We start from the raw sequence: 21,840 nt of genomic DNA on the forward strand, positions 1-21,840 counted from the left end.
CAGTGTTTCTGTTCTGCAACAAGCCTTCATTGCTTGAAATACAACCTTCCATTAAAAAAAAAAAAAAAAGGGTGGAGGGAGGGGAACACAACAGAAGTTTAAGAGTCATCTGAGATGGTTAATCCAAGTTCCTGATACCAGTTTTGTTTTCTCATTAATGATAATACTGGATATCAGTTTATTAGAGTGGACTTGTTCATGGCTGCTTGAGTGGCACCAACGTTCAGCTGAGGTTTATGGTTTACCTTGAGGCTCAAGACTGCCCTGTTTACTTCAGACAGAAATTTCACAGTTGTCATGGTAGTAGTTTCCCAGTCAAACTCAGTTTCACTTTAAACACAGAGTACGTGTCTTGAAGAGAAAATATGAAACCAAACAGCTTTTAGTACTTGCAGCATCTACCTAATGGTTATATGGCTGCCAGTTCTCAAACTCTTCATATTGATGATGGTTGCTGACTTTGGATGTGCTCTCACTTTTGGCATATAAAAAGCCATATTAAAAAAAAAAATTCTTCAATGAAAAAATGAAAAATAAAAAAATTGATCTGATTATTCAGTGGGTACATGAATAGTAGTGGTTGATTACTTCTTTCTGGTTCATTCCTTAGAATTTGAGGTTAATTATTTCCTTGGTTTTTACTGAGTTGGAGATGTTTATAATGTAAATCCTACAATTTAATTCTTTTGTCCCTGCCTTTTTTGTAATCACCATTATAGAGTTGCTGCTGTCTTGTACTATACACTTTTAATGTATTTTCTGGAATTGCTGTTAACTACATGGAAGATCTGATCATGGGAAGGCTATGTTGCTTTAGCAGGAATATGCTGACACTGGGATCTTTTCCCTAGCAGCTTGAGATTTCCTCTAGCATTGGTCAAATCATACGGAGTTACTGATGTCTCAGTAGTGACATGTTTGTGCCAGAGGGAAGCCAGTCAGCCTTCACAGTGTTGCTGTGATAGAACAATATATACAAATTTTTCTGGGGAATATATTCAGAAAGCTGACCAAAATTTTAAAGAGGACAGTTAATATTTTTGAGGTAAAACGTATATATAAAATATAGGTAAAGAACCTTTCTTGTTGGAGACTGTGGCTTCAGAACAACTCTGGTTTTTAGTGCTTTATGAAACTGTCTTAAACTCCCAAAAGCTGGGTAGTTCATTTTTTTTAGTGTGAGGATAACTAATTTTGTATTCCTTGACACCTGAAGACAATTTTGGGGCATAGGAGCACATTCTATTCCTGCTTCTGCTTTGCTGCTGTGTGAGCTTGTTTGGAAAGGCTCCTAAGAAAGGAAGCTGCAACTGCAGCTGTTTAGACTGTAGCCTGTATAGTACAGTAAAAACTGACTTGGTAAAAAGAATGCTTTATTATTTTTCCCATTACTGATGTATTTCTTAGAGAAATAACATGACATTTAAAAAATGAAGTAGTAAGTTTTTACTGTCTGTATGCAAATAATTTCACCACAGTACCTGAAGAAACCCATTTGAAATAGGAAATGTTTCTGTTTTTTATTTCAGTGTACTGGGAGTTTTAGCCAAATTGTTTAATTTTGACTTGCAGAATTGTTATTTATCAAAGTCTTGTCTTGGTTTTTCCCTTCTGCACCTGTCTCCACACCTGTTCAGTCACTTTTTTTCATGGTCCACCTGACATCAGGCTGGTGAGCAGAAATTCATGGTAGCACTGCAAGACTTTTGTCCTCTATTACCCAGTGATAATAGTGATCAACTCCTGCCAAGAGACGGCAGAATCAGTAGTGTCACGTTGAAGGGTCATCATGATACTTATTAGACTTGTTTTAATTGCCAAGTGGTAGAAATGTAGTGATCTTCCTGTCAGATTGCAGGTTATTTTGTACTGTGTATCCAATAGGCTTTAAGGAAAACAGCACGTGGGTGGTATGTGAATAATATTTTTTTGCTATTTTCAGAAAAGTGGGAAAAAGAGTAGATCTGGCATTTGTAATGCAAACTGCAAAAATACTGTGAGTTTTTTAGTTAAGAGAAAAAGGATATGCAGTTAGTTATATGTCCTTGATGCTGCTGGTAGCTTACATACAGAAGCAATGTTTTTCAGAGCTGCTGCCAGTACAATAATATTCACATTAACATGGAAATTCTCTTCAATCTACTAATATTAAAGTACTAATTGAATTAATACTCATAAGTATGTGATTCAAATTAGGTAGAAGTTAGGTTTCAAAATAATAATATCATATTCTCCTGCTGGTCTTCCCTTTTGTCTGTTGAAATAACATACTCTTGGCTATTTTTATGCCCAGATACTTCATTGTCTCCCTGTGAATCAAGTGACTCGAGTTCTACACCAGTAGCTAACCAGAAATGCGTGGAGATGCCGGTAGCCAAGCACAGGGAAGAGGTAATTTTGTTGTACTCCCCCTAATTAAGGAATAAAGCTGAGAATCATGGTTTGGTTTACTTTGGTTTTGTTTTTCAGAAGGAAATTCCTGTTCTGGTTCTAAGTATTGTACAAGACCTTTTTCGTACAAAATCATTGTATAAAATCTCTCAAGAGGAAGGGAGATTGCTGTTTCACTTGCTGTTTATAGCTATTTAAGTAAAATATGCAAACTAAAAAGAAATAAATGCAAGTAAGCAAAAGCCTGCTCATGTTCTTTTCTGTGGTGCTCTAATGTGTTTTAGGAGTCCATTTGTCTGTGGATGCTTAGGAGATGATAGAAAATATGGGACAGTGTTTTGCAGAGGTTTGATAGGTGACTTGGAAGGTATTGATATTTGGGATTGTTTGAAAACTGCTTTGATTTCTTTGTAGACTTAAAGAGTTTTCTTAAATTGTTTCAGATAGTGTCCCTGATAGAAAGCAATTCAGTTGTAATTGTACAAGGAGCAACTGGCAGTGGCAAGAGCACACAGATTCCACAGTATATTTTGGACTATTGCATTCAGCATTCTATCTACTGCAACATTGCTGTCACCCAGCCTCGGAAGATTGGTGCCAGCAGCATTGCCAAGTGGATTAGCAAGGAACGATCGTGGACATTGGGTGGATTTGTGGGATACCAGGTAGAAGAAAATTGCAAATTGTGTTCAAAAAGACATTAAAAAGTAATGTATCCTATTTCTTGCTTAAAAAAACCCCAAACTTAAACACCTAATTAGGAATGAACAGCTGAACAGCTCTAAATGCTAATGAGACTTCAATAGAAATATTCAATGGTCTTCATTCTGGTAATCAGACACATCTACCTTTATTGATCCCTTGAATTGTTGCAGAACTCTATTCTCTGATTTTTTCCTTTAGAAGCCCTAATGAGCATATTTAAAATGTTTGATTTTGCTACATTTACCTGACAGCTATGTCAGAACTTTCATGCATTTATTGTCAGATTTTGTGAACATCCTATCATTTCTTCTTAAAATGTCAAACTTGTTAAATCTATCTCCCTCATTTCATTTTGCCCAACTGGGCTTCATAGTTCATTCCTGTACCTCTGTTCATAAACTTTGTGCTCCTTTGATCTTTTGACACATGTACTGATGCTTTAATCAGCTCTTTGTCAGTAACCACAATAAATTGCTGTGATTGTTGTTTCACTGGAACAGCTTCTCTGCGGCCTAAGGGTTTAACGCAGGTGTTGGCACTGGGAGGATGCTCCTGGAGAGTTGTCAGCTTCTGGGGTTCTCTGTTGTGAGGAAGAGATACTGGTTTCTTCTTCCTTGCCGTTTTTTTCTTACTCTTCTCCACTCAGGGTCATTCATGTATTTGCTAATAGGCTAGACTTTTTTTCTTTAGCCAGTCACAATCCTTACTACCCAACCATCCAGACCATATTTCCTGAGTTTAGCTGGGTGAATGGTGTGGGAGACGGTGTCATATGCTTTAAATAATACCCTAAATATCTACATACAGTGTACATAGAGGTTCTTTGCTTGTTTAAAAGCACTTGTGTGAGCTGAGCAGAAATGGAAGTAGAACAGTTAAGCGTGGAGTCATCTACTCAAGGCTGTTGTAAAAGCTGAAAGTGAAAACACAGTTACAGTCGTGCCTGCCCTGTGCAGGTAGTGCCTGGGACAGCTAACAGACAGAAATAAAAAAATCCATTATTTAACACAACGTTGTAGAACTTTCCTTCTAGGAATAATTTGCCTGGTCTCTGTGGTATCTTACACTTCTTTCCTTTTCTCCTGTCTAGTAAGCAAACTCTGTTTTGGCAAAACCTTTTTCTTGCTCTGTATATTATGGAAAGATCCATGTATGCACCTTTAAAAGCCTTTGAAAAATTCTTTCCAGGCTAGAGCTCCTAGCAAAGAATTTTGATCCTTTATAATTATTTTAATCCATTTCTCTCAAAAAAAATGTTTGTGGTTGGGCTCGAAGAACACATCTGTACAGAGACTTTTACAAGTTTGATTGAATAGTTTATATACATTTACCCTATCTAATTTTGTAAGTCTTTCACATACATGTTCCTATAAGTATGTTAAATATCTGTATCTGTTCCTGAGTGTGTTGTTTTTCTCACTGTGTTAGGTAAGTTTAGAGAACGTTTCCACAAAGGAGACAAGGTTGCTGTACATGACAACTGGAATTCTTCTTCAGAAAGTAGTTTGTGCCAAGAGCCTAGCAGAATTCACACACATTTTCATTGATGAAGTAAGTTGGTGGAAATAATTTTTAAGTTTATATTAAAACCATTTTCGTCTCCTCATACTAGAGAAAGAAAAGTGCAAATTTATTTGTAAATAGGCTTTAAGTTCTCTAAGCCAATGCTTCTTGAAATAGGCATCTCCAGGCAGTCCTTTGAGCAACAATGTTTAGAATCGAGGGTGTGTGAAGGATATCTGGGAGTGCTTAGCTTTTGATACGAATATTTTGAAACATTTTCTGAAATCCACCAGGCAGATTCAACAGTGTTTCTGACTGGGCCTATTAGGGGGAGGCAGCTAGCTTTTACTCACTTGGTTAATGCTGCCCTTAGAGTCTGCTCTCCAGGGATGCCCTGAAAAATAAAATAACCATCTGAAAGTTCTCTGTCTCCTAGCTGGATTTACAGTCCACTCATGGTTTCATTCTTATTGCTGTCACTTCACTAAAAAGCTAAAGAAAACGGTACTTGTTTTTTATGTACTTTGTGTTTTTGTATGGTTTTAAGCTTAATTTCTGTGGTAAGCAGTATTTGACAGTTAAATGTTGTCACATATGAAATTGTGCTTTCACAAATCATGAATGTAAATCGCAAGGAAGTTTTAAGACAAATCTTTACTTGTAGCAACACGGAGGAGGACACATGGGGATTTTAAAATTTTTGTTTTGTTTATTTTTTTTATACTGTTCTTTGGGTTTATTCTGCTACGGTATTGTTGCTGAGAGTGACTTGATTCTTCAGTATTGGAGCAGAGAGATTGTACTTGGTGTACCACTAGACTATCACAGTAATAATGAAGGCTGCCATCACTGTACTTGAAATGCACTTGAAAACCTGGAAAAGACTGAGCAAATAGTTGAACTTTTGTATGAGGGAAACTCTAATTAAAAAAGATAAAAGAATGGAAAAGCCCTGAGTCCAGAGGAATTGTACCAGTAGTCCTCATGGGAAAGGTTTAAGACCACTCTAAAATACTGGCAAACCTTAACATTTTTTAGCCAAAGATAAAGAAATGCAGATTACATGTGAGATACAAAAGTTTAACAATAGAAGATGTATACACAAAGAAATGTTAGCTTGTTCTGTTAGTTTTAAAAATTATTAGATCTGAAAATGAATGAGTGAAGTTTCTTGGGCTCTTGTGTGGAACAGGTTTATGCAGCGATTTTTCCCACCTTTTTTTGCTCGGGTGGTGTCATTTGAAGTGATGGTATCAGCTTGTACCACTTCTTTTAGCAACTCCTAGCTTTCAAGATTGTGTTTTCTGATTTTTGTGGCTCATAAAATTCTAGTCCCTTCTGTTCCCAATATGCTGCTTTTTTTCCCTACATCTACCTCACAGATTGTAATCTTGACCTAATAGTTACCATTTGAACAAACACATGTTCTCCACTGCATTCTAATTGTAGGTCTCAGCCCTTCAGGGTACTACAGGCATTTAGGAACATAATTAAGCAAACCTGTGTCTGAAAATCATCACTTCTCACAGCAAGACTGCTGTCAGCTTGAAAACAGCCTTAGTTAAATGATTTTTGTAGTGAGGCAGTACTGAATATAAACATATCTTCCTATTATGTAAGAAAATGCTAATAACCTTGTAGAGAATGAATTTGGAATTTTGACCTTTGAAGTTTTGACTATGTAAAAAGCTGCTGCACTTAATATATTTAAACTGTAGTTCAAGAAAGGAATACAATCATGTGTGTCACTCGTGAAGTGCTTATTGAACTGCAAGGAACAGTCAGAAGAGTCAGGTGCTAGGAAGAAGTAGGTGGAGAATAATGTTTAAGACAAACATTTTGTATTTTGATAATAGCTACAGGCCATTGGCAACAAATGTCTATTCAGTTTGTTTGGCTTTTACACAAGCCAGCATGGGCCACTCCTGGATCATTTGTGGTTTTACCAATACAATTGACTTACTCCAGTATCACTTCAGTTATTATTGTCAGCTTTAGTAGAACTAATGGTTAGAGCTCACAACTGGTTTTGTAGTCATTATTATGCAGTTTCCATGACTTAAGAGTGACGTAGGATTTTAACAGAGGGTGCTGTGTTGGGATTTTAAAATGTCATTATCAAGCATAGTCTTAAGTGTGTTTTCTTCTATGAAAGTGTATTGTTCCAAGTTAGAAGAATAAAACATGAGATTAAGTAGCAAAGGAAGACACAGTCAAAAAGAGCATGAAAATTAAATTGTGGATTATGTCTTCCAGGTGCATGAACGTACAGAAGAAATGGATTTCTTGCTGTTGGTCATCCGTAAACTTTTGCATACAAATTCACAGTCTGTAAAGGTAGGTTCAGAGTATATTCTGCTGTATTTTCTTGCAAGAATCTATTTTAACATGTTTTGATCTATGAAGGGCATGTTTTAAAGAACTTGCCATAAATGTGTCATTATTTTTAAATAAAATATTATTTTTGTTTTATTATTTAGTTTGTTTCATAAGCAAGAAAGCTAAAGGGCATTCTTTTTCTGGCTGCTATAATGTGTTCTGAGAGACTTTTTTTTCCTCATGTTAAAATGCATTAGTTTCTAAAATCTGCTTAAGGCAAAAAAATGCAAGCTGGGTATTTGACTAGAATTATGTATTGAGTTTAGAGGGCAGTGCTTATCCTTGGTTAAAAATGGTATCATTAACTCTTGGAAGTACTGACATTTTTTTAAATGAAACAACATGTTTGTAAAAATGGTAAAAAGCAGAAATACTGCGTTGTAACTTCTAAGCAGAATAGTAGTAAAACGTGGTTGAGGTTTTTCCTGCGTTTTAGGAAATTTTGCTTTGTACTAAAGCAGATTTTGAAGAGTTGTAGCTTGACATAGTTAAGCTTTGTGGTCTCAGAGTACTGAACTCTTGAATTGTTAGAAATTAAGAGTTGGGCTAACTTGGTGCAGCTGTTTGTGACGGCAGAAATTTTGCAAGGCTGTAAGTGTCCTTTAAGTGCTTCACTTAATTGTTCAGGTAATATGAACTGTTCTGCTCAGTGAGTCTACCTTGGCTGTTTTTTGTTACTATTAGAAGAGGATCTGTGTTCTTTTCCTTCTACCACATTGATTCAAAGTCAGGTAAATTGAATTTCCAAAAAAGCTGGGGTAGGGCTTTTTACATGTGTGTATGATGAGAGGACAAGGGGAAATGGTTTCAAACTTGAAGAGGGGAGATTTAGGCTGAACAGGAAAAATTCTTTCCTGTGAGAGAGCAGGTTGCCCAAGGAAGTGTTCAGGGCCAGGTTGGATAGGGCCTTGAGCAACCTGATGTAGAGGAAGGTGTCCCTGCCCCTGTAGGGGGGATGGAACTAGATGATCTTTAAGATGACTTCCAACCTAAACCATTCTGTGATATTGTGAAGTTGATCTCTGATATTTCCAAGTGTGCTCTCACTGAAGTTCCCTTCCAAGTTGGCATAGAGCATGTCTGTGCACTTCATCTTTTTATCCCTTTTCTTGTTGATAATAAAAAGTCACCTGTCTTTCAAATCAGTGACAGTAGTGTGAATCGCTTCTGTCTGTCTTAGCACTTGGCTCTGCCTGCCAAGAACACTCAGTTTGTGAAACATTTGCCCTTGATGCTGGCTGTTCTGAGCACTGAGCAGTGGGAGTACATGCCAAATAGAAAATAAACAGTCAGCCACAAAGTTACTTAAGTCTTATCCCTTCCCCTGTTATGCACGTTACATGGTGTCTAACTAGGGAGAAAACAACCAAGCTGTAAATTCTGAACTTCATATTAGTTGAAAGAAAAGGTGTCACCAGGTATCAAATGTGATTTCTGTTCAGGTGACTATGGGTTAAGAGTCTTGCTGGAGTCAGCAAATAGAGCAAGGAGTTAGTTTAGTGTGTTCCATGAGTTTTAAGTTAGATAAATTAACTGAAATCGAGAAAAAGATTATTTGACATATCTCAAAATCATTATAGTAACCTTTTTAAGGCTGAGCTATAATTGTTTACTGCTCTTGCAGGGATAAGCCATCTTTTGATGGAGTTAAAGGCATTGATATGTAACCTTAACTGTTTAGTAAAGCAGGAGCTGGAAATATTTAGGGTACACTTTTTTTCTTTTGACGACCATTGAGAGATCATAAGCTGGTGATTACAGCATTAATGTTTTATGTTTTCTGTGCAATTTTTCAACAGGTAATATTGATGTCTGCTTCCATCAACTGTGAAGAATTTGCTCATTACTTTGCACTCCCAGTTCATAATGGTCTAAATCCAGCCTGTGTATTTAAGTTGGAAGGCAGACCTTATGCAATTGAAGAATATTATCTTGATGATTTGAAGCATATTCTTAATTTCAAGGTATTGTAACTATAACTTTATTTCTTTGGACACACTAAGAAAGAAAATGGAATGGTCTTTTGAAAGCTGTGTAATAAAATAACAAATAACCAACCTTACTGTTATAGATAAGAATGTGTGGTGATAAAATAGGAGTCTCCTTACTAACAGCCTGTTTTTTCTTTCGTATAACAAATGGATTTTAAAGGGCTGGAAATTCTTAGTATGTAGTATTTTGTTTGGTAATTTGCATCCAAGATGAACAGTGTAAAAGTCTGTGCCAAAAGTAACATAGGAGGATTTGTAGATTTCTTTGAATAGAGCTGGCAGTGTCAGGAAACATTGCCTGGGTTGGTTCATGTTGTATTTATGTATCAAGGATAGAAAGAGACAGGAAATGAAGAATGAGTAATCATAAAAAAAGCATTTATGATTAGAAATTTGATGTTATAAAGTTTGCTTCTCCATCAGCTGAGGCTCAGGTGCTTCCTATCGTTTTTCCTTTTTTTCTTTTCTTTTTTTTCTTTTTCTAATAGTCTCAGAGCTGTTATACAGTATTTTTGACAATATTTCTGTTGTGGTCACAAAGGCCACCACAGCAACTAAGTAGTTTTGAGTGATGAAAATATGTTAGAATAATAGATATTCACCAAATCCCTGGCGGCCACTTAACAGCCTGTGTGGCTGCACTTGAGAATTGTTGCTCTGATGCCTCAGGAGAGTAATAATGGCTGAAGATTCATTTGCTGTGTCATTTTTTTAGCTTATGAGCTGAACAGTGTGTTTGCAGAGCTCCTGACATGCTGTTGTAGTGCATGTATCTTCATAGACAACAGATAACGGAGGAATGAATGGAAGTTTGAATTAGTCTGGTTTCTGTGTTTTTATAATTAGATTTTTTTTACAGTTGAAAAACAGCTGTGGAGGAATTTTCTTGAGTGTCTAAATTCTTTCAGTATTATAGTCCAAGGCAAAATAAACAGGTTAAAGTGGAGAAGAACAAATGGTGCCAGGCTTTAATATTAACAACAGCTCTACAAATGATTGGGGTATAGGAGTAGCTGTTGGTCAATTTTGATAATTCAGAACACTTAAAACGTTAATACAATGCAGCATTTGAACATACTGTTATTATTTAGCCTTTGTCCCTCAGTTTTGCAGAAACTAAATTAAGACTAATGATACACACAGCTAATTTACAGGAAACCCAGAAGAAAATAATTGCTTATGGTGTAAAAGGTACAAGCACTGCTTATGCCGTAATATAGGCATTGAAAATTAAAGGCTGTCAAATGTTAGAGTGTTAATGGAACCAAGAGGGAAAAAATGTCATGTAACAGTTGACCTGTCAGTTTTTATACATTAGTGTGGCAGCTCAGGCAGATAGTATGGAGGAGATTATGTAAGTGTGTGATTATTGTAAAAGACTTTTGGTAATACAATAAAAAGAAATTTAATAAGAGGTCAATTTGCATTAGTCATAGCTACAGTGAGCTGTTGAGCTGACTGTCAGTTGCCATACCTTTCACCTCAGAAATGACTTACAAAAGGAACTGTTTTCTGTGCTTATGCCTTTTCTTATATTTTCTCTACGTATGAGTATTTAGCTTTATTTTGGGTGTGTTTGTTTAAAGAGTTTCCATCTGTTCATATTGTATTGTAGCTATAGCCATCCTGTACAGTAGGAGGAGAGTATGATTGTCCAAGTTATTTGTACCATACAGCAACAAGAGAAGCGTATATGTGCTCTTTATTTTCATTTTTTTTTTCTTTTAATACATGTGAAAACAAGAAAAATTGAACTAGAAATCACTGACGTTTGGTCTTGCATCCTGTTTCTTATGGTAGTGTGTGAGGAATTTTTCTCAGAATAGTAGTTCCATGTTTTTTAAGTATTTTTAAAATAGAAGGTCTAGGAAGGTTTATATAACAACCTAATAAAAATGAAAACACAGCCGGAGTGTTTAAGGCAGTAAATGAGTTAATGCTGCCATGTGGAAGCAAGGACTCATCTTTTCCGTGCTAAAATCAAAATCAGTTGGATAAGTGCCTGAGGTAGAGGCTTCAGGCTTTAGTACTAAATACTTTAATTTTGCCTATAAAAGCCTGTAAAATTCACATAGAAAATACAGAAGTGAAAAGTCTGTTTTTTACATAAGCTAATTTTTTTACAGATTTTCTTTCAATTTTAAAATTAGTAACTATAAAATCAGGTTACAGAAATTATAACATTCTTTAAAGCACCTTGATTGAAATCAACTTAGTCCTTTGTAACTGTCTCTCTTTAGTGCAAGGCATGAACCTTTGTCCCTTCTCAAAAAATCAACATGTTTTGGTGTTATGTATAAAAGTAGAATTCTTTTGTAAATCCTGCATAACTCTTGGCTTTAATATCACTCATTTCTGTAGATGCTAATGTTTTTAAATTATGCTTCAAAATAAGAGATTTCTGAGTAGATCAGACTCAGATAATTTTAGAATTCCCTGATAGCAGTTATGATTTGGAAGATAAATAGAAATGCCAGTCATTATTTGTTCTTCTCTGTGCCTTTGCTATGGCTAGATAAACATCTAGCTGAATCAAAGATTCAGTGTTCCACTTGAGTTGATTCATGTGTAGGAAAAAATAAAACTAAGGGGGAAGGAAGAGAAAGCAGGCAGGCTCTTCAGTGTAGCACTGGCTTATGCTTGCCTCGATATTGGGTGGTGTATGGGTGATACTGTTTCTTTTTGAGTTGAGGTTTATAAAATGTAGTTGCTTTTTCTTTTGGCATGATGACCTTTAAGATTGCTCTAGGTATTTAATTGTCTTCATCTTGTCATAGCAGCACCCTCTGAGCCACAAGAAGTCAGTGAAACACAGGTTTTGATGGAAATTGCATGAAGACTGAATCTACAGGAAAATTTCAAGCTAATTGTGTAAATGTTTTCCTATTGGTGTGATATAGTGCTGGAGATACCAAATGCAGATTAAATGCATAACAAATTAATTTGGTGAACAGAATAAAAAAATGTAAACAGATAGGGGATCTAGACATCAGTCTTTCACAGTAAACATGTGAAATCCTATGTATCTACTTAACTAAGGCAAAAGAGTCCCATTTTTGGCTTGCAAATGTAAAAACTCCTTTATATCCCTGGAGCTAAAGTCAGAGTACAGATGAAAGGTAGTGAACTGCTGTCAAAAGCTATTCCAATTATGTTGTGTTATTTCAGTCAGCTCTGACTGGGCTTTTGGATTTGCTGTTTGTCACATCGTTACCTTTTATTAGGAGTGATGTGACAGCCTTGTCATATCAAAAAAAACAAAAGGTACAACCAGGACAAAATTGAAAAGACAAATTTGGTGGTTATTTAGGCAGGGAGAATAATAATTTTTTAAAAAATGTTAATTTCAAGCAGCTCAGAAAAGATAATTTTCTTAAATTATCACATATTAAGGGAAAAGTACTGTTCCTCAAAATTAGTAGAATGTTAAGAGTGGTTTCTCATGGTCTAATGAAGCTTCATTGGAAAAGCTTGACTATAGTGGGTGTAGAATGCAGTTTTACTGCAGAGATGCTCTGAGACTGACAGTGTTGTACACCTGAAAAGTCTGTCTGGATAGCTGATTCCAGGGCTTCAGAGAAGTGGGAAGAATATTGGCACGTTCTTACAGATGGCTTTTTTTGGTTCACCAATCCACGCTCTGCCAGAAGAAAGTAGGATAATTTTCTGAGGATTTTCACAGAGGAGTCTTTCTGCAGACAGCAAGGTGACCTAAAGATGACATTATGTAGCATTATGGGCTGGCTCCTCTGTTAAGGGCTGGAATGCTGATGACTGAGGTTGCAGCAGTAAAACCTGATCTAAATCAAGTTGCCAGAATGGTGCTAGCAGCAGTGCTTCTGTGATTCTTTTGTGAGCCCCTTCAGAAAGGGAGACTGGTTAAAAAAAGAGTTATTTAATAGTTCAGGTAGTTCAGTATTCTGCAATTTTAGCTCTCTGAAGGTAAGATATAGCTCTCTACTAGGTCAACTATTACATTTGCAGGCAAGATTTGGATGAAGTTAAAGCTGTCTTGGTGTTGAATCTTGAACTTGGACATCCAGCCCCACGGCTGGATATAGGAAAGAAGCAACTGAAAGGACATTTTTCCTTCCTCTGCCTTTTCTCCCAAGAACAATGGTTTGTGTTGAAAGGGACCTTAAAAATCATCTAGTTCCAACCCCTCTGCATGGACAGGGACATCTCCCACTAGCCCAGGTTGCTCAAAACCCCATCCAACCTGGCCTTGAACACTTCCATGGAGGGGGCAGCCACAGCTTCTCTGGGTAGGCTGTTCCAGTGTCTCACCACCCTCAAAGGAATGAGTTTCTGCCTGATGTCTAACCTAAATCTCCCCTCTTCAAGTTTTAAAATATTCCCCCTTGTCCTCTCACTACACATCTGTGTAAAAAGCTGTGTAAATTCCCTGTGCCAGCTAGTGAGAAAATACAAGTTCTAAAAGTGTACTCTGCACATGAGCACTTGAACCTGTTGGTTTTCTTGGGAAAATCTCTTGAGGGTGGAGGGAGAGAATAACTTCAAAAGCACAACAGGAAAGAGAGAAGCACAGTTTGACCCAAGGATTTCTAATAATGTAAAGTATGTGGTGGACAGATTACACTGTCATGTAAGTCTAGAAAAATTAGAGATAACGGTTAGTCCACTAAAGAGTTTCTGCTAGAATGAGGAGTAACTCTGAGGTGCAATTAACTGTGGAAAACAGTTCAAATGAGAAAGTTATGTAATTTATTTGGCAGTCAAGTAGCAACCTGCTTTATAGCACCTTACATAAATTCCTCTCCTCTTGTTATCCTGTTTCTGTGTGTTGTGGTTCATTTCATGTGCTTAACATTACTGAATAAGGAGTATGTCCTGCAAGCTTTAAGAAATGGAGTGTGAGCTAGTGCTTATCTCAAGTACATAAATCTCGGAAGTATTTCTTTAGCACAATTACTGCTCCAGATTAAGTTGCTTCTTTGTACAGCTTCTGCACTGGATCAATTTTAATTCAAAAAGCACTTGACAAAATGACGCAAGTGATCTACAGCCTTTTAGCCTGTTACTTTGTGTTAACCTCAGTGCTTTTTTTCTCTACACAGCTTCCTTCTCAAAGGATTGAGGACCCAGTGATAGTAAGGGAGATGTATGAAGTAGCAGTGTCTTTGATTCAGTCATTTGATGAGATGGAGATGAAGAGCAATAGGTAAGATGCAGTTCAAGATCTAGATTCCATGTTTCTTTGGAGAAATTAGACACTAATTAAGGAACAGAAGCAGCCTGTGTATTATCATTATTCACAATAAATTAATTTTCTGTATCTCAGCTATTTGGCATGTATGTGTGATTTCTTCTTGTTGTAGTCACACTAAGACTGCTTGTAGGTCTTTCTGAGTGCCCTGTGTTTTTAAAATATACTTCATGCTCTGGAGTGTAAGTGACCATTCAGTCTAGCCACGTGATTTACTGCAGACCAGAGCTAAGTAGTATTGAAATGAAGAATAAAATCAGCGTGGTTCTTTTGAACTTTTAATACATCCATTAAGCCATGAAAAAGTATTACAAACTAGACAGTAATTTTCTTTGGATGTTTAGCTAATGCCCCACTGATTTTGGAGAAAGTTAACATTAATTTGTGTTACTATCTGTGTTTTGTAAATTGATAATCACTATCTGAAAAGGTATTACAGTTGCTTCTGTGACTTTGCACATTTAGTTGAGGAAGGGTTTTTTGCTTTATATTCTCATAAATTTATGCTGAAGAAATAACTTGGTTTTGTAAGCTTAATTTTTTCCAAACTTGATATTATATAAACTTTGAAGTTTTAAAGCACAGCTTAACCTCTCCTGAGCATTTACCAACTAAACAACGGAAGTGAAAGTGCCAATGGAGGTAAATAACTACAAAAAAAGTGGTAGTAACATTTTTAGAAAATATAGTGACTTCTGATACTTTTTACATTATTACTTCTGATCGTTTCACTCAAGCTCTCTTACTGTAGTTGAGAATAGCCAAATTAAACTACCTTTAACTAATAAGCTCCCTTTTTTACACAACATAAAGGCATTAGCATTTCATCTTTCCAGGTACCAGAGGGGCTATTACACACATCCATTGTTTTGTACCTTCCATTGACTACTATACACTCCCTTCGTCATATAGTTTGAGAGTAGAGACTTTCAACATACCATCAGGGATAATGATTAACAAAAAATTGAGTTCTGTATCATGTTGATTTTAGCTTCTTGATTTGTAACAGATTAATTGAAGATACCTCCCTGTCTCCCTCTAAGTTTGTCATAACCTGAACTTCTTGATAATTCTTAGGTTTTTATGTGCTGGGATTCTATTTTAGATCACAAAGAATATTACATAGACCTGAAAAAGTACTGAACAAGTTTGCATAGAATTCTGCAGTAGTATACTGTGTTTTCATTTTAAGAAACCTAATTTTGATTACTTTGATTGCTAAACAAGAATGTGTCTGTTTTGACATAATTTTAGGCAGAACTAAACCTATTGATCTAGTTCAAATGTTTATATACTTTGGTTTTTCAGATAGCATACTTGTGAATGTCGTTTCAAATTCCATTTCTTCAGGAAGGTTAAATTATATGTGTTACAAAAAGTGCACAGTTCTGCTTGTTCTTCCATAATAAAATAACTTGGGGTAATAAAGTAGACTAAGGTATTAAAAGTAATGAAAAAATGTTCTTTATAGAGAGGAAGAAAACTGCAATGTTACATCAGGACGTGGAAGTGTGCTAGTATTTTTACCAGGTAAGTATGCATCCTAAAAACTGTATTATGCCTTTTTGTGTAGTGAGATTTCTTCTGCCACATGTTCCAGGAATTTATTACATGTTTAACTGGGTTTGATTGATCTATTTGGGTATTCTTCTTGCACAGTTGTTTAAAAATGACAATAATGGAAAGAGCTGCAAGTTAAAAATTAAGCCTTTTTATGCTTTTAAAATGAGGTTACAGTAATTAATTTTACAATTAAACCATGGAAATTGTTACTCGTTTTTTTAAACTTGTTACTAACCATTGTATGAAGTTTCTAGGTTTCTTTTAGAGGTGTTTTCTTACCCTCATATGGTGTTGTCTGATTTAGATTCTTGTAGATATTAAGATTCAGGTTTTTTTCTTTCCATGTATATTGATTGGTATAGTAGCAATGCTCAGAAGCACACACAATGACATAGCAATTTATGATCAGAGAACTAGTTATATATAGTAATAAACCTACGTTATCTTACACTACCTTTAAGATCTAGCTGAGAGGTTCAAGAAAGAATGATAGTTCGAGCAATAGCATACAATAGGTTTTATTCTGAGTAGGCTGCAGGCTGGGTTTCCTGAGCATTACAAACCTGTTACCTAGTGGTTTCAAGTATTTTTTTGCTTCGTGAACATGTTAAGTTTTGCTAGTTGAAAATTTTGAAAAGGCCAGATTACATTCTAGTGGACAGTCCCCTTACAGTGAGGAACAGCTGTTTTCCGTGGGCACAATGAGCTCTGCCCTTACCAGGGCTTTTCTAATTCTCTGTAAAGTCTTTATCAATGTCGTAAGACTTCAGTGTTGAGCTTAGCAGTAGTTGTGCTAACAGTAGGGCTGGAAGCATGACACAGCAGCACAAAAATAAGACTGCACTTTCACAGTAGCTTATAGTGGAGAGTGCTCCCCCCCAGCTAGAAGGCGTTAGAGCTGCCATTCTTAGAGTTGCTGTCTCTGTAAAATCAGTGGGTGGAAGGAATTAACTTCATTGCATCAATTTAGGATCCATTCCAGCTCCCCATTAATGAAGTAGGGAGACCATCTCTGCTGCCTCTGGCCTCTGATACTGGTGTTTGTCTAGTGTGTTTTGAGACTCCCACAGCCTTCCAAGACTTTATTTCAGGCTGGAATTACTCATTAGCACTTTCAGTTCCCAAATATTTTTAACTATGCAGTTATTTCCCATAGCTTATAACTGCCTTATGGCTTAGAACTTTAAACATCACTTTAAATCAAACTTTTCATTTAAATACATTTGTTAAATTCATGGAAAGCTGTGTAGATTGTGCTTTCTGAATCAGTTGGTGCTCAGGTTTGATTTTTATTTATGTTGTTCAGTGTTTGACCTTGGCCTGTTTTGTAACTGGATAACTCAAAACTAATCTTGTATGCAAAATTAATAAATACCTCTTGAAATTTTCTTCACAAAAAGTCTTTACACAGAACTGGAGAAAAAGGGAGGAGAACCCTCATAAGAGGGCAGCTGGTATGGGTAAAAATAACCTCCATAATTTAGGACTCTGATTTGAGATGCCTGGATTTTTTGAGTGCTCAAAATTACTTACCATTTTGTACATTCAGAATAACACTCCCATTGACATTTCAAGCTGAGGAGACATCAGCAGACAGAAATCAGTGTGGTGCTTAGTACTGTAAAGTGGTTTTTGCCAGCTGTTCATGGAACTCAGTGATGGGGCAGAATCCACTTCCACGGAGCTGCTGTAGCTGCCTCCATAAAATGCTGTGTTCTCCCTTCCTGTTGTAATTGCCTGTCTTCCTCAGTGGGTGGGTTTTTTTTTAATGTTAGATTAATGTTTTTAATGTTACTGAGTCTGTTTCCACATACATAAATATCCTTTGGTACTCAATTCCTTTGATTCCAGACCTAGTCTGTCCCTACATTCTAGGTGATACAAAGTGGCATGTTAAATTGTGCAGTGAATTTTTAACATGTCTTGTAAATATGTTCCTAATGGGTTACATTGTTGGCAAAACTAATAATTCTTTAAAATCTTAACCAATTAGAAAAAGAAGTTGTGTTGGGCTGTGTAGACCTAATTATTACTGAGCCATGCCTTCAAGCTTCTGCCAGACCAGCTGACAGGCTAAATGAAAGCAACATTAGGTTGTCATCCCCTTGCATCCTCTTCCATCCAAGAAGCTTGCAGAAGGTGGGGGTAGCTTGGTCTGTGCTTCCCCTGTCCTTGCTGATGGCAGGAATTGCATAGCTTAGTGCCTTAGGGTTTTCTTTCAGAGTTACTCTGCTGTAACTGTCCTAAGCTTTTATCTATTCTACTTCTGTCAGTCTCTTGTCTCTCTTCCTTTTGCACTTACTGGGACCCCGCTCTCCTTCTTATCCTAATATGTTTGCCAGACAGATTTTGTTGGTAGTTACTGTTTCATTCCAAGGTCTTGTCTCTCCTGGGGCTTTTGGAATTGGACTTTCAGTAAGAAGTAAACTAGGCTTCTGAGAACAGATTTATGACTGTGGAGGCACTCAGGAATGCAGCAAAACCCCCTGTAATAGTCAGGTTTCCCCTGACAGACACGAAATCCATATCCCAGAGTAGGGGCACTGGAAAGGTAACTGCCAAGGGTAGCATGGTTAAGGCAGAAATAGGCAATTAATTTTTTTTTTTCCTTTGGCTCTGTTCTTAGAAACAGCTTATTTTGCCTGTAATACCCATGTTTCGCTTAATACCTGAACTTATCCTAACCCAGATATGTGGTGAGCTTTATTGCTTGTAAGGAACTGAAACAAGGGCTAATAATGGGGCACTGGTAGATGACCTTTATATCTGATATTGTCATTTTACTCTACTAAATGTAAAATTATGCAACATAACTCTTGAAAAATGAATGACTCTTATTTCAGTTTTCATTACTATATTTACTGTTAAACTTGTTTTATTATATGATGAAAAGGAGTCAATAATGAAAGTTAAGAATTTTAAGTAGATATGAGAATTGGTTTTAGGATTGTTAGTGATTAATAAAAAGAAAACAAACTATTGATTAATTTTTCCCTAGGTTTGAGTGAAATAAGATACATGCACTCATGTCTCTCAGATATGCCTAATAAAAGGTAAGTTAGATTACATGTTCATTTAAAGTTTAACACGAATCCTTCAGCTGTATGAGTTCTAAATACACAGTATGATGTAGCACAGAAGTGTAATTAATTTTTATATTCTTGCATCAGTAACTGTTCCACTAATTTATTTTTCTTCAGGTGGCAACTGTATCCACTTCACTCACGTGTCACATTAGAGGAACAAAGTAGTGTATTTTTGACTACAGTTCCTGGCTACAGAAAAGTAAATATTGTTGAATATTTATTGAGTGTGTGCTCATCTTTATTGAATGTGTGCTAGAGCAATAATAGTAAATAATAATGTATATAAATTAATACTAGGTGTGCCACGGGGCAAAGCAATTTTGTTTTTACAAGGTGTAAACAGATTGCTTTAACTGGTGTTTAGCTGTCAAGAGGAGTGAAATAGCAGCAGGTTACCTTTAAATTACTGTGTAACACTGTTTTTATCCCTCAGAATAGTTTGTGCATGTCAATTCTTTCACCTGCACAGCAGCAGCATTCTGCTGGTGGCACTGCGTAGCAGAGTGGTCCCTCAGTACATGAGAAACTCATCTGCTTTGTCTCCTGCATTTTGGCTGGGGTCTCTGTTTTCTTTATTGCTGCTAATAGTGCAATGTTTTTTTTTTTACAACAAAGGCATAAGAAAATATTTTTCCTCTGTATTGTCATCTGCAGTACTACTTTATTATGCTTGTCTGATCTTAGGACAAGAACATACAAGTTTATTTGTGTTGTATTGCTCTTTTAGTGTTTGTCTTATTACTAGGTTGCCATTGTGTTTACATTTCTTCATAGGAAAAAGGGTTTTTCATGTAGAAACATAAATGTGAGTAATTTGTTCTCTAAGCATTCATTGCTCGTTTTTTCCTTCAAAACTCAGATTATTCTCTCTACAAACATAGCTGAAAGCTCTGTAACAGTTCCTGATGTTAAGTATGGTAAGTCATCTGCCTCCTGTGTATGCATTGTATTAAGTAACATTCTCCTTTTTTGTGGCATAATCTCTAACACCCAAAAAGCATGAATTCTTTCTTTCACGACAGAGGACTTTAAAATCTGAATATATCAACACGTAGTTGAGCTTCTGAGTAGATGATTGATTTTAATCTTAACTGGCAGGGGAAGAAAAATAATTTTAAATGTAGTAACAAGCAGAATCAGACTGCATATCACAGGAACCTTAAGCTTTTTATCCATATTCTGACGGTAGTTTGAAATGATTACATCAGACTAAGCTAATTCTGATATACAGTATCTAAATTCAGGAATTACTGCATTTTAATTCTTTTCCAGCTGGACTATTTATTGTATTTATATCTGAAATCTAATTTCAGTTCTCTTAGTATTCAGAGTATTCTGGGTCTGTTTGTTTGTAAATCTGGTAATAATTCTGATAATAGAAACTTTCCCTTTGTAATACAGAATGAACCAGTATTTTTTCCACTGTTATGAGGATAAATTGCAACATAATACTGGATTTTTTTTCTTAATTGCAGTGATAGATTTCTGCTTAACTAGAACTTTGATTTGTGATGAGGAAACTAATTACCAAAGTTTGCGACTTTGCTGGGCATCTAAAACAAACTGTAATCAAAGGAAAGGTAAGATCACAATGGATAAGTGAAAGGCATTTTAGAAGCTGACCATGAAGAATTCTGTTACTTTTCAGTTTTTTGAACAGTAAAGAACAGGAATTATTTTTGCCATTATTAGTTGATACAAAAATACAATTCATGACCATGTCAGGATTTTGAAGTGTGGTTAAATGACTATGCTTGAATGTTTTATTTTGCCTAAGTATTTTTCCAGAGGAGTGGTTTGTGTTCTGTTGAAAATACTAACAATTGAGTGCCATAAAACTTAAAAGAATTTGTTGGGTTTTAGTAGTAAAATTTTGTAGTTGGCCGTTTTTAAAGAGGAGGTGTAAATACTTCTAGGTATTTATTACCTTCTTGTGAGTTTCAGCAATAAAAGAATTCTTTGTCTATTTGTCACTCTTAAAATTAGTTGAAAACTCCATACCAATGTCTCTAGTATAGAGAAGTGTTTGCAGCACAAGATTAAAAAAGATTACAAGGTTAAAAAAAGGTTCAAGTCAGCTCTTCTAGGAATATGGTAACCTTATATATCGAAGTCTTCTAGTTTCAGTTAAGAGTACTGCATGGATTAATAACAGTGACATCTTTAAAAATGAAGGTATTGTAATATCTAAATATAATGAGGACTTCACAATCATAGCTTTATTTCCATTTGGTTGTGGGTCGGTGTGGGTTATGGCAACCAGCAATATACAGACCGTATTTTGTATACTATAGGCACATAGGCTCTTTGTTACAGTATAGGCTCTTCTGTTAGTTACTGCTGCTATGAAAGCAAAATTATTTCATCAGACCTTATGTAGGAAAGAATAGAGAGAATGTCTCCCCTAGGCCTGTATGCTAAAAGAAAGCAAAATACTGGTCAGCCTGCAGCATCAGCTGTTGCATGCTGCTCAGCTGCCCAAGAATACTTGTAGATGGATGGGTTTTGAACAGCCTGAAACTTGAGCAACTTAAAGATTGCTGATGTGTTATTTTTGTAAAGGTCGTGCTGGACGTGTTTCCAAAGGGTATTGTTACAGGCTTGTACACAAGGACTTCTGGATAAACTGTATTCCAGAGAAATTAGTACCTGAGATACTGGTAAGACATTTGGGAAACACTAAAATTTTAAAATTTTGTAGCAGAGACAATAAAATTAAGTTTTTCTTTGCTTTTCCTGAAGACAGTGCATGATTTGAGTAGTTACAAATAACTGTATGGAAACTGGATAGAAATCAGGTTGATAAATAACTGGTAAAGACCATTCCAGGTAGATTTACTCATAGCAGGAAATACTTTATAGCAATAAAATGAATATGGATTAGAAATAAGCAATCTGTTCAAAAGAAACTCAAGTAGCACAGGATCAATTTCAGGCTTTAGTAAACTATAAACTTTAACTGGTTTTTCATATAAAAATACTTTTTCATGCTTTC

At 35.9% G+C, this 21,840-nt stretch overlaps 1 protein-coding gene across 1 annotated transcript in view; it reads left to right on the forward strand.

Annotated features, from left to right (window-relative positions):
* TDRD9 (tudor domain containing 9) overlaps positions 1-21,840 on the forward strand; it is a 65,898-nt gene that overhangs the window by 17,108 nt on the left and 26,950 nt on the right. Inside the window, exons 3-14 of the mRNA XM_030452257.1 lie at positions 2,294-2,391; positions 2,835-3,056; positions 4,525-4,647; positions 6,856-6,936; positions 8,778-8,942; positions 14,048-14,151; positions 15,668-15,726; positions 18,758-18,812; positions 18,960-19,044; positions 19,705-19,762; positions 20,321-20,425; positions 21,408-21,505. Coding sequence (XP_030308117.1) covers positions 2,294-2,391; positions 2,835-3,056; positions 4,525-4,647; positions 6,856-6,936; positions 8,778-8,942; positions 14,048-14,151; positions 15,668-15,726; positions 18,758-18,812; positions 18,960-19,044; positions 19,705-19,762; positions 20,321-20,425; positions 21,408-21,505 — 1,253 coding nt within the window. The remainder of the gene's footprint in view (positions 1-2,293; positions 2,392-2,834; positions 3,057-4,524; positions 4,648-6,855; positions 6,937-8,777; positions 8,943-14,047; positions 14,152-15,667; positions 15,727-18,757; positions 18,813-18,959; positions 19,045-19,704; positions 19,763-20,320; positions 20,426-21,407; positions 21,506-21,840) is intronic.

Source organism: Calypte anna, chromosome 5A, assembly GCF_003957555.1.
Source record: "Calypte anna isolate BGI_N300 chromosome 5A, bCalAnn1_v1.p, whole genome shotgun sequence".
Lineage (NCBI taxonomy): Eukaryota > Metazoa > Chordata > Aves > Apodiformes > Trochilidae > Calypte > Calypte anna.